Source organism: Phyllostomus hastatus, unplaced genomic scaffold (assembly GCF_019186645.2).
Source record: "Phyllostomus hastatus isolate PE091 unplaced genomic scaffold, TTU_PhHast_1.1 phas_contig_30, whole genome shotgun sequence".
NCBI classification, from domain to species: Eukaryota; Metazoa; Chordata; class Mammalia; order Chiroptera; family Phyllostomidae; genus Phyllostomus; species Phyllostomus hastatus.
Window position 1 is genome coordinate 5,849,344 of NW_025333841.1, and position 20,200 is coordinate 5,869,543.

The 20,200-nt window shown below is 40.0% G+C and overlaps 1 protein-coding gene across 2 annotated transcripts in view; it reads left to right on the top strand.

The window, feature by feature from the left end:
• Positions 1-428: 428 nt before the first annotated feature.
• ATP11C (ATPase phospholipid transporting 11C) overlaps positions 429-20,200 on the top strand; it is a 184,949-nt gene continuing 165,177 nt past the window's right edge. Inside the window, exon 1 of one of the 2 annotated variants that reach the window (XM_045839388.1) lies at positions 429-657. In XM_045839388.1, coding sequence (XP_045695344.1) covers positions 631-657 — 27 coding nt within the window. In that variant the 5' untranslated portion in view covers positions 429-630. The remainder of the gene's footprint in view (positions 658-20,200) is intronic. The other variant, XM_045839387.1, reaches the window with a different exon arrangement.

Genomic DNA, 20,200 nt, shown 5'->3' on the forward strand with positions numbered 1-20,200 from the left:
CGGCGGAGTTAGGGCCGGGGCAGGGGAGGCTGTGACTCGAGATTGAGCCAGTGGAGTAGTGCGGGACTGAGGCAAGGTGAGGCGAAAGGTGCCTGGGAGAGTCCCCGCCCCATCCCCCTAGCCCGAGGTGGGGCGGAAGCACGCGGGCTGGCCTACGGGGAGGGCGGGAGGTGGCACTGCTCAGGGTAAGAGTGCAGCCTGCAGGGGGCCGAGTCCGGCGCCAGCGGAGAAATAGGGGCGTCCCCTCACCGCAGGAGGAGTCTAGGGCTCCTCCGCCTTCCCTCCCTCGCGCTTCGGGTGCGCCTTCTCCGCGGGTTGCTGCGGGAGCGCAGGGGCGGCGGGAAGCCAGATAAGGGGGAGCTACAGGGCCAGCCACAGACCCCAGGACTGGCCGGCGCGGGCCGCGAGTGAGGCGGGGCGGGGGCGTGTGGGGTGAGCTGGGGCGCGCGCGCCGGGGGGCGGGGGGAGCGCGCAGAGCCAAAGAGGGCGGCGGCGGCAGCGGGCGGGTGGCGGGTTAGCCTTCCTCCCGTGCGCTTGGCGCCACCGGCCCACGCTGCAGTGTGTTCTGTGGACGGCACCTTCCCAGACAGCCCGGCAGAGCGCAGCTCGGCGCCCCCAGCCTTGGACGCGATGTTCCGCCGGAGCTTTAATAGCTTTGTAAGTACACGCGCTGCGGCTCCACGCGGGCCGGTTCGCTGTCTCATCAACCCCTCCGCTAGGTCCCTCAGAACAGTTTTCTGCGAAGATTAAGTGCATCTGTGGGAGACACTACCACCCCTTTTTAATTCTCACCGAAATACGCTGCCCTGGTGACCAGGGTGTGGAGTCAGGTAGGGCTCTTAGAGTCCCTGATCCCCACCCCCCACCACCCCGAAAGGTTTAAGCAGAGCTTCCCTGGATGGTTACAAACTCCGCCTGAGACCAGGGTGGGGGGCGTCGCCTAGGGCCAGATAGCGAGGGACAGACCCAGAGGCCCCTCGGTTTGCCAATTAGTTGAAGATGGCGTTTTATTATCAGGGAGGTGGCTTTCTTTTGTTTCCTCTGCTGCGAGCACATGGAGGTAAACGTAAACCTGTCTCTGTGGCCCCCCCAAAACCCTGGGGACTGAGGGGGTTGGAGGCCAGGGCAGGACTCAGCCTTCCCCGGGGCTCGGCCAGACGGGCGGTGGGTGGTTGACGGTAGGAGGCTGGGCAAACTTTGGAGACCCAGACTAAAAAGCTCACCTTAGGGGTTGATAAAAGCTAGGGCGATTGTCAGGGTGGGCTGGGTAGATGTGGAGACTCCAGGAGGCGGCACAGTCGCTGCTGAGCGTCGCGTCTGAACCCTTGCCGCCGAGCACCCCAGACGTTGGACCCTTGGGACAAGGCAGGCTGCTGCTGGACTCTTCCGCCCATGTTTACCCACCTCCAAGCCTGCAGAATAGGGAGTTGGGCATAGGGAAAAGCGATTTCTGCCTACTGCCTTTTGAGTAATCTGTTTTACTCCCAGAGGGTACGTTAAGAATGGAGCAAAACAGGGACCATGACTTCTATGCTGCTATTTGTAGCAACTTCCTTAATTGCAAGATGAGGTGGCGGGAATAGGATTTTATTTCTGCCAATGATGTGAAAGAAGGGGTTTATCTTTAAGTTTAGATTTTTCTGTCCACAGGAAAAATGGTTGAGTTCTGTGCACTCCTCAACAACCCCCTCACAATATAGGTTTGAAAACTTGTCGATTTGGCTCTTTTAATGCATTTATTCTTTTTTTTAAAGATTTTATTTATTTATTTTTAGAGAGGGAAGGGAAGGAGAAAGAGAGAGAGAAACATCAATGTGCGGTTGCTGGGGGCCATGGCCTGCAACGTAGACATGTGCCCTGACTGGGAATCGAACCTGCGACACTTTGGTTCGCAGCCCGCGCTCAATCCACTGAGCTACGCCAGCCAGGTCATTTATTCTTGATCAAAGCATTGCTGACATTTTTTATCATCGGTTGAGTTTGCTCTGATTTTTTTCTGCATTTGAAACTTTCACAAATGTACCCTGGCTGAAAGAAAGGATTGTACATCCCCTTTTAGGATACTGTTATCACAGGAGTGCTGCATTAATGTTTTTCTAAATGTTTACCTCACCTATAAACATACCTTACGACATTGAAGCAGATTATGTGTGGCACAGAACACTATAGGTTGTACATACCAAGGGTCTTGATCCATAGGAATTGGCTTGTATAGGATGCTTTGCTATACAGCAAGTGACTAAAATTGGCTTCTCACATTTACCCTGAAAAATTGAAAGAATATTCTACTTCATAGTTCTGTTTCCCATAGATTCTTGGCATCTTGGATTATTGTTTGGGGGTGACAAAAGGAGAGAAGTGACAAAAAGCTAATTGAAACATTTGGGAAAAAGGGCAGTCTGTTCATGTTATACTCATAGTGGAAAACAACTGGCCTCTGGTTTGTAATAAATTCATCACCTTAAAATTAAGATGTTGACATCCTTATTTTTTTTATAATATGAACATTTTAAATCAAACAACCCAAGTATTGGTCTAAAACACCCTTTTGCTTTAATTTTGCTAAGAGTGATCTGCATTGTATCAGAGTAGTAATTAAGCAGTGTTGGCCCAGAAAGCCAGGGCACGCAGTAGAATTTTCAGCCGTCCTTGAGGTGCCAACGTGCAGGTTTGAGGCTAGTACTTTGCATCCTCACCCAGAGTCTTTCTGCAGAGAATTACTTAAGCTCACACTGAAATGAGCTTTGACCTCATTGCTTCAGCTGGAATACCCGACTGCTCACATTTTCCTACGTAACCATGACTCTGGTAAGACTTGGAATTCCTACCAGTGTCGTAAACTGGCAGGTTCTCAGGAGTTGTAGCTCAGGCCTAGGGCAAGGAATTAGTCTGCAAATGATCTGATTGAATGTGAAACGTACTATTGAATACTCGTTGCTAAAGAATAACTTCAAAGTTTGGGGGGGGCCAGATTTTATCTCCTTGAGATCAGAAAGCCACGTGTCTTGACCCTTTGCCTGGTAGAGATCATTTGAGGGACACTTCCATTGAAATTACTATAAGGCTACCATTAAAGATTTAGGTTGGACTGAGATTTGCACAGCAGTGTAGTCCAAGTTGTATGCTGTTTTGTGATTGCTTTTATATTTCAGAGATGGGGCTATGATTTCTTACCAAAATTAAGGGTTGTCTTTTAAAAATATGACTGATGTCTGAAATTGACTTTGAATGTGAAATAAATTATAGTGGTGTTGTTTGTAGTTGTTGGCCACTGAAAACTAGAAACTACATGATAGGACAGTGCTTTATATTTTAAGCCTGAAATGGGAAGTAACTATCTCTTGGGAGTAGCAGCATCTATGGCTTAGTAGTGTTTGCTGCATCATTTTTAAAGGGCCATTTATTTCCCCAGGATCTCAAATTTCAAGCTAAAAGACATAGACTTTCCATCCTTGAACCATGCATGGCCCAGTTTGTCTGTAACCAGCTCTCCCATTTGCCCCTCGTGTTCATTGGTAAAGATGCTGTGGCTTGAAGCCTTGATTAGCCACATTTTGGCGCGATCCCATGGTTGAGCTGGTTCCTCCAACCCCTGCTGAGATCCCTGCAGCTTTCCAGAGATTTAATAAAAAAGGTCACTAGTGCTCAAATTGGTATCTTCAAAACAGCTCACAGTTAAGGAAGCTCTCCTGAATGGTTTGGTTGCCACTGAGGTGTGGATATGGTTTTATGTCTGCGAGATCAGAGGCAAGCGTGGCATCATTTGTTCTAATGTTTGAAGACAAATCTTTAACATGTTTCTTTTTGGTTTATTATTTGAATGTTCTTGGATCATGAGTGATCAGAGCAGTATTTGAATAAAAAAAGATAGGTAAAAAATAAAGAGTGATTCATTGTATTTTTTAAAGACACGGCCTTGCCATCTTTGCATTAATAATTTTCTTTCCGATGAGTTATGACTTCCATTTTGACAGTTTTGAGGGAGAAATTGGTGGATTTGGTGTAGGATTTTAAAACTTAGGCAAGTAAGGGGTGTCTTAGACAATTTAAGAGTTTGATGCTACTGAGTATAATAAAAGCACTGCCTGCTTCTAGTCAACATCTCCATTCTCCATAAATTTATTTATTAAATAATAGTGGTTTGCCTATACAGTTTATTTTCTTTAAAGCAGGGGTGTCTGCCCTTTTTGCGTCTCTCTGCCACACTGGAAGGAGAGTTATCTTGGGCCACACACATTAAATACACTGCAACATGTAATCACGCACAAAAATCTCATAATGTTTAAGTAAATGTACACTTTTGTGTTGGACCTCATTTGCAGCCATTCTGGGCTGCATGCAGCCCTCGGGGTGTTTGGGGATGACAAAAGGGGAGAGGTGACAAAAAGCTCGTTGCAATATTTGGGAAATGGGCAATCAGGTTGCCCTCAGGTTGGACACCCCTGCGCAAGGGAATATTTAATTGGAAGTCTGGACTAGTTAAGACTTATGAGTCAGGGACTTCTATGTTATCCTTTCTTTTACTCTACATACAATTCTTAGTGATTGCGGCAGCATTTTCACATGGATTTAAAGGTTTAATGAGAATCTAAACAAGAATTCCCCACTTTTGACTTATTTCAGGCTGAATCCTGTGTAAGATGGGAAACCTATTGAATCTCTCTGTTACTTGAAATAAATATTTATTAAATCAGTTGTGTATTAAAGAACCTGAAAACAAGTTTTTGTCTTTTTTTTCCTGATCTGCCTTTTACTGATTAAGCAACATAAAATGCTGAATCTCTTCTAAATACCTTCTATGAGAGTTTACCTTTGGCTTCTTCTGTTTATGACTGTTGCTCATAATTCACCCTTTTAGTGGGTAATATCGAGTGCCTACAAATCAGGTAGTTTTCAGTGCTCTTAATGAACTTTTAGCAGAGGTGAAATTCAGGCAGGTGAAGCTAGCCCTTTTCATACTCATACAACTGTCCAACTTAGCTTATTTCCTCTGCCAGTTGACCACCAGCTGGGCTATGAGTTCTAGGAGGTAAAGGATGGTCACTGGCCCCTAGGAGAACATTCTAACCCTGCCTGATCTGGATGATATGAAAAGAACTGACCCGTGAGTGATTTCAAGTTTTGGTTTGTTGAGTGATGGAAAAAATCATCAAGGTTGACTGCTTGCCTAACGTCGTTGATTTGTTTTCCCAAAGAGGGTGAAGGCATGGGACACAAAATAAAAATATTATATTTTCATCAAGGTAGTGTAGTTTCCTGTACACCTGCAGGGCTTTATACGTTTTACTCTTTTACATTGGAATCCTTGAGATGAGGGGGTAGATTTTCTGGTTTGGTGGAGGGAGGTTGAACTAGGTGCTGTTTTCGAGTTTATTTCCGGTCACTTGACACTTACCTTCTTGGCTGGTATAAGGGTACATCAGCCGTGACTGTAAAACAAACATTAGCACAACTGCAGCATATGTTAACACTGCTGCAGTTTAATGATGAATGAGTGCTCAGCACTGCAGATGAGGGCATAAGATGCCCTATGCCAGCACGATGGCAGACGCCTCTCAATTACTGCGGTGTGTGGACAGATTGCTGGTTTGGCTGACTTCTTGATTATCTATGGGTTTAGAGATGATGTTGGACCGTGGATATCCAGATTTGTCATCATTTTTTGCCCCATGTTTATCTATATGGGAAAATTGGTGAGGCCTACTCTGTTTAAGCAGGTATTATTTGTTTTCTTTGGCTCTTCTATGATACGTTTTCTTAAACTATTATGGTGGCTGTATTTTCCTAGTCTCTTCCTCATTACCTGGGTATTGGGAAAATGAGAACAGTTTTCTTAGTAATGATCTTGTGGCTAGTGTAGCATCAGGTAAACCACAGGTGCTAAATAAATACTTGCTGAATTGTTTTGAACTGAATTGAGAACACAGTCTGAGTCAGTAATAACAGGTGAAAAATGATCAGTTGAGTAAGCAGCTACCAAGAAGTTTATGCATTTCAGACACAGCTACTATTAAGTGCAAAACACTGAAAATAATTCTCTTTCAATGGACAAAATGCTATACTATGCTTATTCTAAATGAGAAAAAGAATACTTTTATGCCCACTTGAAAAGTAATTAAAAAGTTGAGCATTTATTTAAGGCTGTTTTCTCGATTAGCCAGAGAGATAATTTGGTATCCTAAATAATCTTTATCACCCTCCCCTTTCTTGGTCTTTCACAGAAAATGATAATTATCATGTTGCTTCTAAAGTTGTAAGCAAATTCATATTCTTTTCATTAAATCTGTGCATAAGCTTACATTTTCTGTTGCCACTAGCACATCAGATCTTTTTTGAAAACTAAGGCTGTAGTATTTAACTCTTCAAGAGCTGTATATTTTTGACTTTCCGTGGTAAGTGTGCATTATTTGGTTTCAGGATACCATTTAGTGTTCGGTGCTGGGAATTTAAGACACTTTCTTTTTTTGTACCAAATTGCCATCAGCTTGGTGGATACCTATAGCAAAAAGGCAGAGCAAACCAGAGGAACAGAAGAGTTTGAGATATTTGGAAGCAATTTTGTTGTGAAAAGAGCCTCAGCCTTGTTAAGAAGGGTTAGTGCAACTTCTAGTTCTGCCATTTACTGCGCAGCTTGGGAAACTGGACATTGTAGTTCGCATACATCAAAGTGTGTGTCAAAATGTGGTTCTAGGACTACTTGCATAAGAATCATCTGGGATGTTGATTATAAATACAGGTTCCTGGGCCTCATACCTGCTGAATTCAAAACTCATGTGACAGAGCCCAGGAAACTGCATTTTTGGCAAGCACTCCAGATAGTTCTTTGGTTCACTAAAATTTGAGAATGTCCATATATAATAAACACTGCAGTATTTATTTATTTTCTGTGTATACTGTTTACCTCTCTGAACTTTACTTTATCTGTGGAATGAAAAGGATACCTACTTCACAAGGTTGTTGGAAAGATATTTGGTAGACTGTTCAGCACTACCAGGTGTGTCAGAGGTCCCCCACACCACTCTCAGGTTTGATGGTTTACTGGCAGAACTCACAGGACTCAGCAGATAGTTGCATTCACAGCTATGATTTATTACAGCAAAAGGATAGAAAGCAAAGTCAGCAAAGAGAAAAGGCACATGGGGCCAACTTGGGAGGAAACCAGGCGCAGCTTCCAACCGTCTTGTCCCACTGGAGTCACACAGGTTGTGCCTAATTTCTCCAGCAATGAGTTGTGACACCTTGTGTGACATGCTGTCTACCAAGGAAGCTCATCAGAGACTCGGTGCCCAGGGCTTGTGTTGGGAGCTGGTTACACAGACACCCTGTGCCTGGTATGTGCCAAAATTCCAGACTCCAAGAAGGAAAACAGGTATTTAGCATTAACCATGTTGTTTGCACAGTTTACATACAGTGAGCTACTCTTTTCAGTTAGGGTGTTAGGAACCTTCCTGAAATCCAATACCCTAGACACCAGCTGGGTACCAACCTTGAAAGCAGATCTTTTTAAGGATAGCAGTCTCAGGCCTGCTATGTTACTCTGTCCTACACACTAATGTTAGGAAACAGTGGTATTTTTCAGTGAGGGGAAACGACTTGCCCCTGATCATTAAGATAATCCTCAGAGCTGAGACTGAGAATTTCAACAGTCACTAACTTCTTTTCATTGCTGCACACAGCCAGGCTTCTGGGTTATGAGTCGTTCCTTTCAGATTGTTGAACACATTTGCTATTTGTCACTTGCAGCAGAAGAGCAACTTGCCGGTGGTAAATTGATGCACCCAGTGGGGGAGCCAGGAAGTATTGATGTTTCTGCTAGTTTAGCGTCAACACTTGCTGGTTTCCTCTCTGGAGCATCACTAGGTTCGTGGATTTTCATTTTTTTTCTGACTTTTGCCATTACTCGCAACCCTCCTTCTTCCATCTATGTGCCCATAGTTTCAACACTTATTTGCATCATTACTTCATCTTATTCTATACATGGCTACCAGTTAGCTCATAGGCAGTGATTTAAAAGTTGTTTTGGGAAACACAATTCCAAAGGGCAGGCATACTGGACAGTATTTAGTTAAGGATAATTATATAGGAAGAACTGCCAAAAGAAAAAAGTTATTGGACTAATAAATGAATTTTATAGCAATATTTATAAATACCGTTTTATTCCAGGTTTGTTTTCCAGTTTTATAGTCATGGAAAACCCCAGGGATATGGTTCTGATTATTTTTAAGTGGCAGCTTTTTTCCCCTGTCATCAAAAAGGGAAATTAGGCCCTTGCCAGGTAGCTTATTTGGTTAGAGCATCATCTAGATACGCCACGGTTGCGGGTTTGATCCCTGGTCAGGGCACATACAGGAATTAACCAATGAATGTATAAATGAGTGGAACAACAAATTGATGTTTCCCTCCCTCCCTCCCTCTGTCTCCATCTCTCTTCTCCCTCCTCCTTTCTTTCCTTTCTCTCTAAAGTTAATGAATTTTTTTAAATAAGGAAATTAAAATTATTTTAGGATTTGGGTAAGGAATAAATTAGAAAATCAAACGTGAAAGTTGAAGTAATCCTACAGATCAACAGGGAGCAGAAGCTAGGAAGGGTGTCACAAATAAGTAACAGCTGGAGAGAGCAGATTATGTAAGCCACACCTGTTTGTCTAAGCAGTGGGGATATTCTTTAAGCTTTACAATTAATGTAGTTTGCAGGAGTTTGGATTAAGGGATCTATAGTATAATGCACAGTTTACTTTGGCTTCTTTTTTGAAAACATTCATTTGAATCACAAACTTCCTTTCAACATTTGTGCTCTACTTGGCGCCTTAGAAGCACCGTATTTTTCGGACTATAAGACGCCCCCCCATTTGGGAGGAATAATGGTTGTTAATGCTGCTGTTGAGTTCTGTTTACATTTACATTGGTGAAATATTATGTTATTTATGTTATTAAATATTTTACCACATTTTTGGTTTCAAAATTTTTTTCCTATTTTCCTCTGAAACCTAGGTGTGTCTTATGGTCCAAAATACGTATATAAGGCACAGCCCTGCTCTCCAGTAGTTTGCACTCTGTTAGAGACAGGACAACACAGGACCAACCTCCTCACAAGGTAACAGGTCATCAGTGCTGTTCTTTTGAAGGCACACAAAGTGCGTGCAGCAGACATTCAGAAGAGGGCACTGAATCTCACTCTGGCTCTAGTGGCTGGGGGTGGGACTTATAGAGGAGGTCGCATGTGAACTAGGTGGCAGGGGACCCCCAGGTGGAGGCAGTTACCCAAGCAATTGGGTGGTTATTGCTTACAGCACTTACAGGGGAGCCAGTTAATTTAGAGGGCATAGGTTTCAATTCTAAATGCAGCAGAAAGACCAAAACCTTGGTCTTCAGTGCCTTGTGTTTGCTGTGGTGAGATTCAGACTTTAAAAAAGGAGCACTAAACATGGACATTAGTTGGCTTTCTGCCTCAACAACAATAGCTATAGGAATCTTTCCGCAAATGCTCCTTTCTGAAATCAGTGCCTCCAGTGATGATGGTCCTGGAGCTTCTGATTTGGTGCAGGAAAAATAAGGCAGGAACTGGGGTGGAATAAGCATTTGGGTTAATATTTCATGAGACTGCTTTATATAATATTAAATGACTAGTTATTTAATTCTCTTGCTTACCTAATAAGTGCACACTTTCAGATATCATTGCCAAATCCAATGCTGTGAAGCTTTCACCCTATGTTCTCTTCTAGTATTTTCATCATTTTAAGTCTTGCATTTTGGTCTTTAGTCTATTTTGAATTGATTTTTGTGCAGAGTGTAAGGTAAGGGTCCAACTTCATTCCTTTGCATATGGGTATTTGGTTTTGCCACTTGTTGAAAAGACTCACTTTTCCCCATTGAGTGGCCTTGGCACCTTTGGTGGGGATCATTTGACCATGTATGATTTGACCATATGTGAGAGTTATTTCAGGACTCTCTATTCTATTCCTTTGATCTATGTCTGTCTTTATGCTAGCACTACACTATTTTCATTACTCTAGCTTTGCAGTATGTTGTGAATTAAAAAAGTGTGACACCTCCAACTCTGTTCTTTTTTTGGGATTATTTTGGATAGTCAGGGTCCCTAAAGATTTTATATTATATAGATTTTAGGATGGATTTTCCTGTTTCTGCAAAGTCTTCCTCACTTTTTGTGCTCTATCTGCCACAGGTCCTTTGTGTATACTGTTTTCCTTGTCTGGTAAGCCTCTCTCTTGTACTCTGTTGCCTGAGCTCGTATGCATCTCTCAGAGCTCAGCTTACTCATCACTTCCCCAAGGAAGCTGTCCCTTATCCTTCCCTCAGACAATGCCAGGTAGCACTTTGAGCCTTTCCTTTACACTTATTATTTTGTTTGCTGACCTATTCAGTATCAAGCTTTGCTCATAGTAAGTTCCATGAAGATAAGAACTGTGACTATTTTTGCTTATTACTGTTGCAAATGCCTCAGTGCCTGACATAGGATATGCTCAATACATATTTGCTTAAGGAATGAAATATGATTCCTCTCTGTATTTCTAATCTTGTTTCCCATTTATAATCATAGACTTTTAGAGCTTGACTGAGAGATCAAATTGTTCATTCTTTAGACATCACTGTTGTGTCCTCCTCCCTTTGAGCTGCAGCATCAGTTTCACCTGCCTTCGGGCCTGAAGTAAAACATTGGTTCTTCCTGGGTATAGAGCCTACTAGCCCTCACCACCAGCTCTCCTGGTTCTCAGGCCTTCCTAACCATGTGAGCCAATTCCTTATTTGTTTATATATACATATAAATAATAATATTAAGTATATGAAATATACAGGTATTTACATACACACGTGTAACACACAAATAAACACACATGGTTCTGTTTCTTTGGAAAACACCGATTACTATAATAATCAAATTTGTATAATGAACTCATGCTTGTAAATCACTTAAAACAGTGTCAGGAACTTACCACTTTGGTGGTAGCTGTTATAATGGTAAGAAAACAAAGACAACTTACAACCAAAACAAGTCCATATACCTGCAATATATCAATGAAGCCATGGATCAGAAATTCGAAGTACTGATTGGAATAATTAGTTCTGCAAATAGCCTGATATAACACAAATGCCTACATTAATGGTAAAATTTTTATAAAAAATATGAAAAAGAAATCTCATTTCAAATTTTGGTCCATATAAAAGAGATTATTTCTATCCTTGTGTATTAAGGGCTTAAATGAGACACCACTATCATTTCTGAATCTGGTAACCAGCAAAAGTGCAATAAACTCACAAGAATTATAACATTGAAAGTACTTATACCTCAATATAAGCTTTTTTAATTTAAAAATTAAGTATATAGCCCTGGCTGGTGTGGCTCAGGATTGAGTGCCAGCTTGTGAACCACAGGGTCGCTGGTTCAATTCCCAGTCAGGGCACATGCCTGGGTTGTGGGCCAGGTCCCCAGTAGGGGGCACAGAAGAGGTAACCACACATTAATGTTTTTCTCCCTCTTTTTCTCCCTCCCTTCCCCTCTCTAAAATAAATACAATCTTTTAAAAAAATAATAAAAATAAAGTATTTGTAAAATATGTGGATAAAATGATCAAAAGACAAAATAAAAAAACATTTTAATCAGTAGTGCTTCATGTTGTTCATAGTGAAGTGAGTACTTTTAAAGTATAATAGCAAATTCTCAAGGAAGTCAATTATGTATTGGTTGGCCAAAAAGTCTGTTATGTTTTTTTCCATACGATGACTCTAGTAATTGTCTGAACTTTATTTGAAATAATTTTGTTAGATTGTTTTGTGACAGCTGTCATATCAGTGTGCATTTAAAAAAACATCAAAATTGGTGAAATTTTGTGCATCCATTTTAATATTGAAGATGGAATATAACATTTTTTAAAGATTTTATTTATTTTTAGAGAGGGGAAGGGAGGGAGAAAGAGAGAGAGAAACATCAATGTGTGGTTGCTTCTCACATGGCCCCCACTGGGGACCTGGCCCACAATCCAGGGTGTGCCCTGACTGGGAATTAAACCTGCTACCCTTTGGTTTGCAGCTTGCACTCAATCCACCGAGCTATGCCAGCCAGGGCTAGAATATATTTTTGATATGTTATGCTTTATTATTTCAAGAAAGATAAAGATGCAACTGAAACGCAAAAAATATTTGTGCAGTGTGTGGAGAAGGTGTTGTGACTGATCAAATGTGTCAAAAGTGGTTTGCAAAGTTTCTTGGTACTATTGATATTTTGGCTGAATAATTCTTTGCTGTGGGGCTGTCTTATGCACTGGAAGATGTTTAGCGGCACCCCTGGCCTCTACCCACTAGAGAAGCCAATAGGGGGAGATAGCTTACATACTCAAAATATCCAAATCAATAAAGTTATTAGTGAAATGAAAAATAGCTTTTATTTTATGGAAAAACCGTAACAGACTTTTTTGGCCAACCCAATAAATATGTGCACAACAATGGTGATGCTGATAAATATAAAAAGTTATTAACTACATGAAGAAATATTAAATACCTAAAAACATAAATGTAAGAGACAGATACTATTGTATGTATTACAAAACACAGCATGTGAGCCTAGAGTAAATGGCTTCACTTCTAAAGTCTGAGCAAAGATAATTTTATTAACTGAACATGACAACGATGTCTAAAGAATGAACAATTTGATCTGTCAGTCAAGTTCTAAAAGTCTATGATTATAAATGGGAAATAAGATTAGAAATACGGAGAGGAATCATATTTCATTCCTTAAGCAAATATACGTTGAACATTACCACCCCCCCCACCCCTTATTTAGAGGAAGGTCAGTATTTTTGTTGTCTTTAGACTTTCAACTGATTGGATGAAGTCTACTCACGATATGGAAGGTAACCTGTGTGCTCTGATTTACTCTGTCTTCCAATTCAAATGTTAATCTCATCCAGAAATATCCTCAGAGACACAGCCAGAATAATGTTTGACCAAATACCTAGGCACTGTGTGGCCCCATCAAGATAGCACATACAATTAACTATTATACTTATGTCTTATGATTGTGTGAGGACAAGTGAACAAATCTAAAGAGTGTATAGACCAGGAATGGAAGATCTTACCATAAATAACAATAGTTTGCTAGCCTTCCCACCTACAAAGTGAAAGGCTTGGACTTCTACAAAGCCTGTAAGTCTTAGCAAGTCTTAGAACTGGTAAGGCATCTTAGAGACCATTCAATCACTCAGTCTCTTCATTTTACACCTGAGGAAATGGACAGAGAGCGAGCAAGTGGTTGTAAGATTATTCAGTGAATGCGAGTTCAGAAATATGGAATTCAAGGTCAGCTCTGTACCCTATCTTCAGTTTCCTCCTCTATGAATCATGAGGGCTTTTAAGTCATATGTATTTAAGTTTTTTTCCCCAGGGTTATAATTTTATACTCTATGTTTAGGTTTCACAGTCAAGCAGTGGAGTTTTTTTCACTGTTTTCTTTTGTTTTTCTTTGTAACTTGGCTACTCTTCAGGTCTTCATCTCTTGATTGGTCATTTGTACTCTGCCTGGAACTTCACTTTCCTCTTTAATAGTAATGTTTGCGAACTAAATTGTCTATACTTTGAATGGGAACAATGGCAAATTTTAGGAAGTGCTGTTTGTGTCATTTAGGGGCTTTTAATGGTCATGTGCTTTTTCGTTTTACCCCAACCTGCATGATGGGGGATCAAATGTAGGCCTGTACCTTTGTTAGTACTCTAAGCATAGAGTTAAACTCAATTCTGGTTTTATTAACCTCTTAGCTAACACCTGTAATGGTGGAGAGCATTTTTTGGTGATTCTACAATATGATGGGCAGGCTTCCTGGGGAGCACTACCACTATCTTTTTTGCCATTGGCCTCTTAACATTATTTCTCAAAGACACTTATTCATCCCTATTCATGAACACAGTCAGGTGCACAATGGTGGACAGTGCAGCATCTCTTTGACTGTCTGAGTGCCAGTGGTTAGGAGACAGTAGGAGGCAGTAAGTAGACAATTCTTATGTATATATTTGAGAACCAATGGTTTTATGAAGCAGAATCCTCTGCTTGCAATGTTTTATTATAGGCAATGATTCAATCAAAGGATAATGGCCATAGCAAACAAGTAGTTTCATGAAATGGAATTCTATAAATCTCTTTTAAGTCATAATCATTTGTTAATTTAGGTTAGACCCTAGACCTTGATGAAAAGTACCAGTAGAATATATATCACTGTTTTGAAATGTAAGGCATTGCTATTAAAATATCTTTGTGAAAATTTGGACCTATTACTTATCAAAGATATCAAAGAAGGCAATGTAATAAAAGTAAAATGAAATCAGAAGTCATAGTAATGGATTTATGAGAATTCATGTTTGGAATTAATAACTTAAGTAGTCATGAAATTCTTTTTGCCTCAATGAATGTCTCTTTAGTTCCTAATATATACCATATTTTGCCATGTATAATGCACACTTTTTTGCCCAAATTTTGAGGGAAAAATAAGGATGTGCATTCTACATGGGTGTAGGTAGTACATGAAATACCTTGTATTTGTTCTTGTGTTTTGTAATTATTTGTTACCTAAAATTTCTTGTACCATAATATGTTCAAAAATAGATGCTAAAATTCCTTTATAATACAAAAACAGGTATCAAAATATAAATAAATAAATAAATAAATAAATAGAATTAAAAATTAAATCAAAAGATTTTTCCCCCCTGAAAGTTTGGGCCAAGAAAGTGGGTGTGCATTATACGTAGCAAAATATGGTACTTACCACTGGGAAAGTTTTTTTGATGTATGGAACAGGAAACTTCTCTGTTATGATCCCTCCACTAAACAGAAGTATAGCCTTAGGAAAATCACTTTCTTTATAACAAAATTTTTATTGATTGATTTTAGAGAGAGAGTAACATTGATTTGTTATTCCACTTATTTATGCATTCATTGGTTGATTCCTGTATGTGCCCTGACCAGGCATTGAACCCACAACCTTGGTGTATTGGGACAAGTCTCTAACCAACTTAGCTACCCTGCCAGGGCAAAAATTACTTTCTTTTAAAAATGTAATATTCAGTGCATGCTGAAGAATATTGGAAAATATATACATAATAATAAAAGGAACTCTCTTGTACCTACCACTTAACTTGAAAATTAAACCATTACCAATATAATTCTGTCTACCTATGTGCTACTTCCTTACCTCATCCCCCTGTCTTCCCTCACTCTGTAACTATTAATCTTATTTCTGTGAGTCATTCTATTGCTTTAAAAAATAATTTTAACACATGTATGCAAACCTAGATAATATGTTTTTATTTTTTGAGCTTTAGAAGTAGTATGCTGTTTTTTTCTTATTCAGTATTATATTCTTAAGATCCTTTTTAAAATTTTTCCTTTCTAAATTTTTAAAAATATTTTTTTAGAGAGAGAGAGGGAGAGAAACATCAACTGTTTGCCTCTTACCCACCCCTAACTGGGGGTCTGGCCTGCAACCAAGGCATGTGTCCTGACTGGGAATCAAACCGGCAACCTTTTGGTTCATAGGCTGATGCTCAATCCACTGAGCCACCCCAGCCAGGGCATATGTTCTTAAGATTCCTTTTAAGATTTTATGTAGCATTCATTATCACTGCTGAGTAATATTTCACTTTGAGAATATTCCATACCTTATCCATTGTTTTGTTGATGGACCTTTAGGTTGTTTGTATGTTTTTTTCCCTGTTATGATCAGAAAATATGTCTTTTGGTGCGTATTTATAAAAGGGGGTTTCCCCTGTGTGTGTACACATAGACACATAAAAACATTCACACTTGGGCATATACACTCAGACACATGTGTAATATTAGATCTTGAAATGTACAACTTCATCAGAAGAGGTGAAATTGTTCTCCAAAGTGGTTTTACCAATATACACGTACACTAACAATGTATGAGTTCACATTGCTTCATATGTTTTCAACGCTGGGTATTGTCTGACTCTTTTTTTTCCCCCATTCTGTGATTACTAATGAAGTTAAGCATCTTTGCATGTTTTGGGGCCACTTATATTTCCCCTCTGAAATACTTATCCATGTCTTTTAACTATTTTCTATTGGGTTATCTTCCTCATACTTACTTATAATTATGAATCCTTTTCATATTCAGGATATTAGTCCTTTGTTGGTTATATTTGTTGCAAATACCTTCTCAGTTTGTGGTTTGTCCTTTTACTGTTTGATGTCTTTTCACAAACAAGTTCTTAATTTTAACGTTGTTAATTTTTTTGGTCTTTTTCTTTATGGTTAGTGTTTTTATGTGTCTTGTTTAAGCAGTCCTTCCCTATACCAAAGTTGTATCATTTTCTAAAAGTTTTAAAGTTTAGCAAATTATTTTTTGAGCCTTATTTTTCCAGAACTGGGAAATGCAGGGATTGAACTAGGTGTTCTTGAACAATCTTTTACTCTTTGACATTGTGACCTGAAGGTACACTGAAGATACATGTGTGTATATGTTTTATTTCTCATTTCATATATCTTATTTTATTTGTTAATGTTCTTATGAAAGTACACTGAAGATGTGTATGTATATTTTCAGATATTATACTGTTCTTTTAATAATATCCCCAACTATGAAGTTTCATATTCACTCCTACTTCATGTTTATTTATTTCAATTCACTCCTACTTTACTTCTCTTTCTCTCATTTCCCCAGCTCTTCCTTCCTGTTTTTTTGTTTTGTTTTAAGAAGAGTAACCAGTTGAATTCTGCAACATAGAGTTTATATGTTGAAGCAAATTTTTAAATTGAAATTTGGATTGAGATACTTGTAGATATGCATGCATTTGTAAGAAGTAATAGAGATCCCATGTTCCCTTTACCTAGTTTCTCCCAATGGTAAGGTCTTGCAAAACTAGTATAATGTCCACAATCAGGATCTTGATATTGATATGGATATAATATCTACTGGTCTTACTCATATTTCTCCTGTTATACTCGTACTCCATTGTGTTTCTGTGTATGTGTTTAGCTCTGTGCAGTTTTATCCCATGTGTCACTTTGTATTTTCACAAGCTACAGGAGGAAACAGTTTTTAAAAATGGTGTTTTTAAAAGCCCATGTCCTTGAGTACCTTCAGTGTTCCAGAGTGCCCAGTTTGGCTGGTGCCCACACAGTTCCAGTAGGCCACCTCAGATTACATAATCCAGAAGCAAATTGATGAGCTGAAATGTTGACCTGTGAGATAAGAGGAACTTTGGTTCTTGGGCCTGAGGTCTTGGGAGGCCAGTTGGCAGGCCCACAAAATATAATCATTTATTTGAAATTGTATATTGCCCATATGAATCTGCTTTTAAGACATCCTGGTAAAACCTGCTCTTGGTCCATCACACCAGTAGGAATGATTTGAATCCCACCTGGTCATTAGCAACTAAAATGTAGTAATGGAAAGGAAGAATGATGATCCTAAGAAAACAAAAGCAGGACTGAATGTGCATTGGTTTATAGCTCCATAAATTAGAAACTTAAGTTATCCTTGGGTTGGTAGTCAGAGACATTCAAATACTGCATTTGTGGAGAGCTACATGTGCTTTCACTCATGTCTACCTCAAATATTTTAAAAACACCATCTTTAGTGCATTTTATTTATTCCCCACTTTATTGACGTCATATGACAGGCAAGCACTATGCTAAGCAATGGGAACTTAGTGGTGAACAAAAACAAAAGTGATTCGTGCACTATAGAATTGTAATCTAATTTACAATTCAAAAGAAGCAAAAGTTTATAATGACTCATTTTCATAAGCTATAAATAAAATAAATAGAAACAGATATCAGAAATAGGGTCTGTATTTTGATAGGGTGGCCAAGAAGTTCCATTTGAGGAAATGGCATTTCAGTAGATAACTGAAGGGACGAGGGACTACTTCTGCAAAGGGGGTTGGGAGTAGATATTGGAACCAACTTTTTGAAAGGTCCTGAGTTGGGCAAGAGCAAGGCACATTGGGAAACTGGAAGGAGGGTAATGTGGCTGAAGGGCACTTTCAGTGGAGGAAGGGGAGGGAAGATGGCAGGAAAGAGGTATAGGATTTTGGGGCACTGTCTGGGGAACAGTTTGGTTCTCTTAATCTGAACTTCTTGGAGCCACGAAGGTGATTTGTAGATGTGGAATGGTGGTGATAATGAAATTGTCAATTTAATCAGTTCACACATATTTGTCGAGTATTCTACCATGTGTCAGGCACATTCCGCTTGTTAGGGATGCACTGGTGAGTAAAACAGAAAAATCTCTGTCCCCATGGACCTTACACTTTAATGTGGAAGGATGTCGTTAGGGTAAAGAGTAAGATGATATAAGAGAGCTCCAGAATGCAGTGGCCAGCAAAAGGTAGATGTCTGTGATGTGGCATGTACTAGCCCAGGGCGAGGAGTCAGCAGTCGGCCTGTATTCCATGAGGTCATTCCATGCCAGGCTAGCGGGGTGGCAGCTCTGCTTTCCTCCGCATTTGGTTTTCAGGTTCCAGCAGCTAGGAGAGAGGGGTCAGGGCAAGCTTCTTTAGGAAAATGACCAGAGAGTTTTACACATCAGTGTTACCCACGTACCTTCGGAGAAATCTTAGTCACGTGGTCCTCCCTAGCCACAAGAGAAACAGGGAAATGTAGTTATTAGCTGAAAAGCCAGGTGCTCAGGAAGAAAGGAAGAACAGGTCTGGGTGGACAACCAGTAGACAGGGCAACAGACTATAAACAAAAATATAATTGTAGTGTCTTATAGTGATGAGTGATAAGGGGAAAAGAAAGCAGGGAAGGAGGATAGGAAGTATTGGGTAGGGGAGGTGGCCAGTCTTTCATAGGGTGACAAAGGAAGGTCACCCTGGAAAGGTGCCGTGTGAATAAAATAAAGCTCTGAATGAAGTCTGTGAGCAAGGAATGTCCTTCTGAGCTGTTATGAGGTCTGCCATAGCGCCGAGTTGGTTTTTAACACGCTTGAATCTTAGACCTTATCTGAAAATATTTAGATAGTGGAAAGGCACCATTATGCTACTGCACATTCTGCTCCTACTGTATGGAATCCTCTCTCCAAGGACCCATTTCTATTCTTTCTTCATAACTAAGCTCAAGCATCACTTGCTTAAGGAGGACTTCCCTTGACCCCTGCTGAGATCAGAACACCCTGTCTCACAGGGTCTTATAGCACCTTGTACTTCTCTTACTTAGGTCTTTCTGAAATTATAATTAATGAATTTTGGAACTAATTGTTAGCTACCTCTCCTGGAAAAAGATCTAAGGGCTGTGTGCTTTAACCTATTCACTGCTCTCTATACTCAAGCCAGCGTCTAATATGGTGCTGGACACTAGAATAAGTGCTCAAAATATTTGTTGCTAAAGAAAAAGAGCAGAAAAGTCCCAAATCATGTAAATTTGAGTGTGGTAGGTTGTCTAATGTTGGAGTGTTTACAAAAGACAGTAGCGAAGACAAGTATCCTCAACACCTGGGAGCTATTAGAAATGCACTTTTCAGACCACTGATACAGACCTACTACATCGGCGACTCCGGGAGTGGCGCCTAGCAGTCTGTTTTGTAACAAGCCCTCCAGGTGATGCTGATGCATAGTAATATTTGAGAACCAGTCTTCTATAAAAAATAATTGACTGAGGGTTGATTCAATGTAGACCTTTCAAAATCAGGTACGTTGTTTCTCACCAACACTTGGTAGTAAACTACTTTTCAGTCTCCCACCCCCCCACCTCCCTTGTATCAGTTAATGTCTTCAGATTTCAACTGAAATGTAAACAGTGTCTACTTGATTAGTCAACCCAAACCTGGACTTTAAAAATTGCATAGTACTTTTTAACCTTTATCCCTGTAAACCTAACTTTTGTCCACTGCCATCCAAATCCAGGAAATGATTGTAAAACTGATAATGCCCGTGATTCCAGCACTGGAGCATTTTTTTTTCAAATTTTTTTAAATGTTTTTCATACAAGGTCAAACTATTTTTTGCTAAAGCTTATGTTGTTCTAGTTTCTAGATTTCTATCTAAAGTATTTTGAAGCATTCGTTACCAAGGTTTAATTGCACATACTCTTCTCTGGGTACTCTGGGTACTCTTCTCCTGGGTTTAGATTCCAGGGCTGTGCTGCACCATCAATCTGTTTTTGCTGACGGATTGACTACATTGCTAAAGGTCACTCATGCCCAATTTTGCCATTGATTTTAACTTTCCTCCA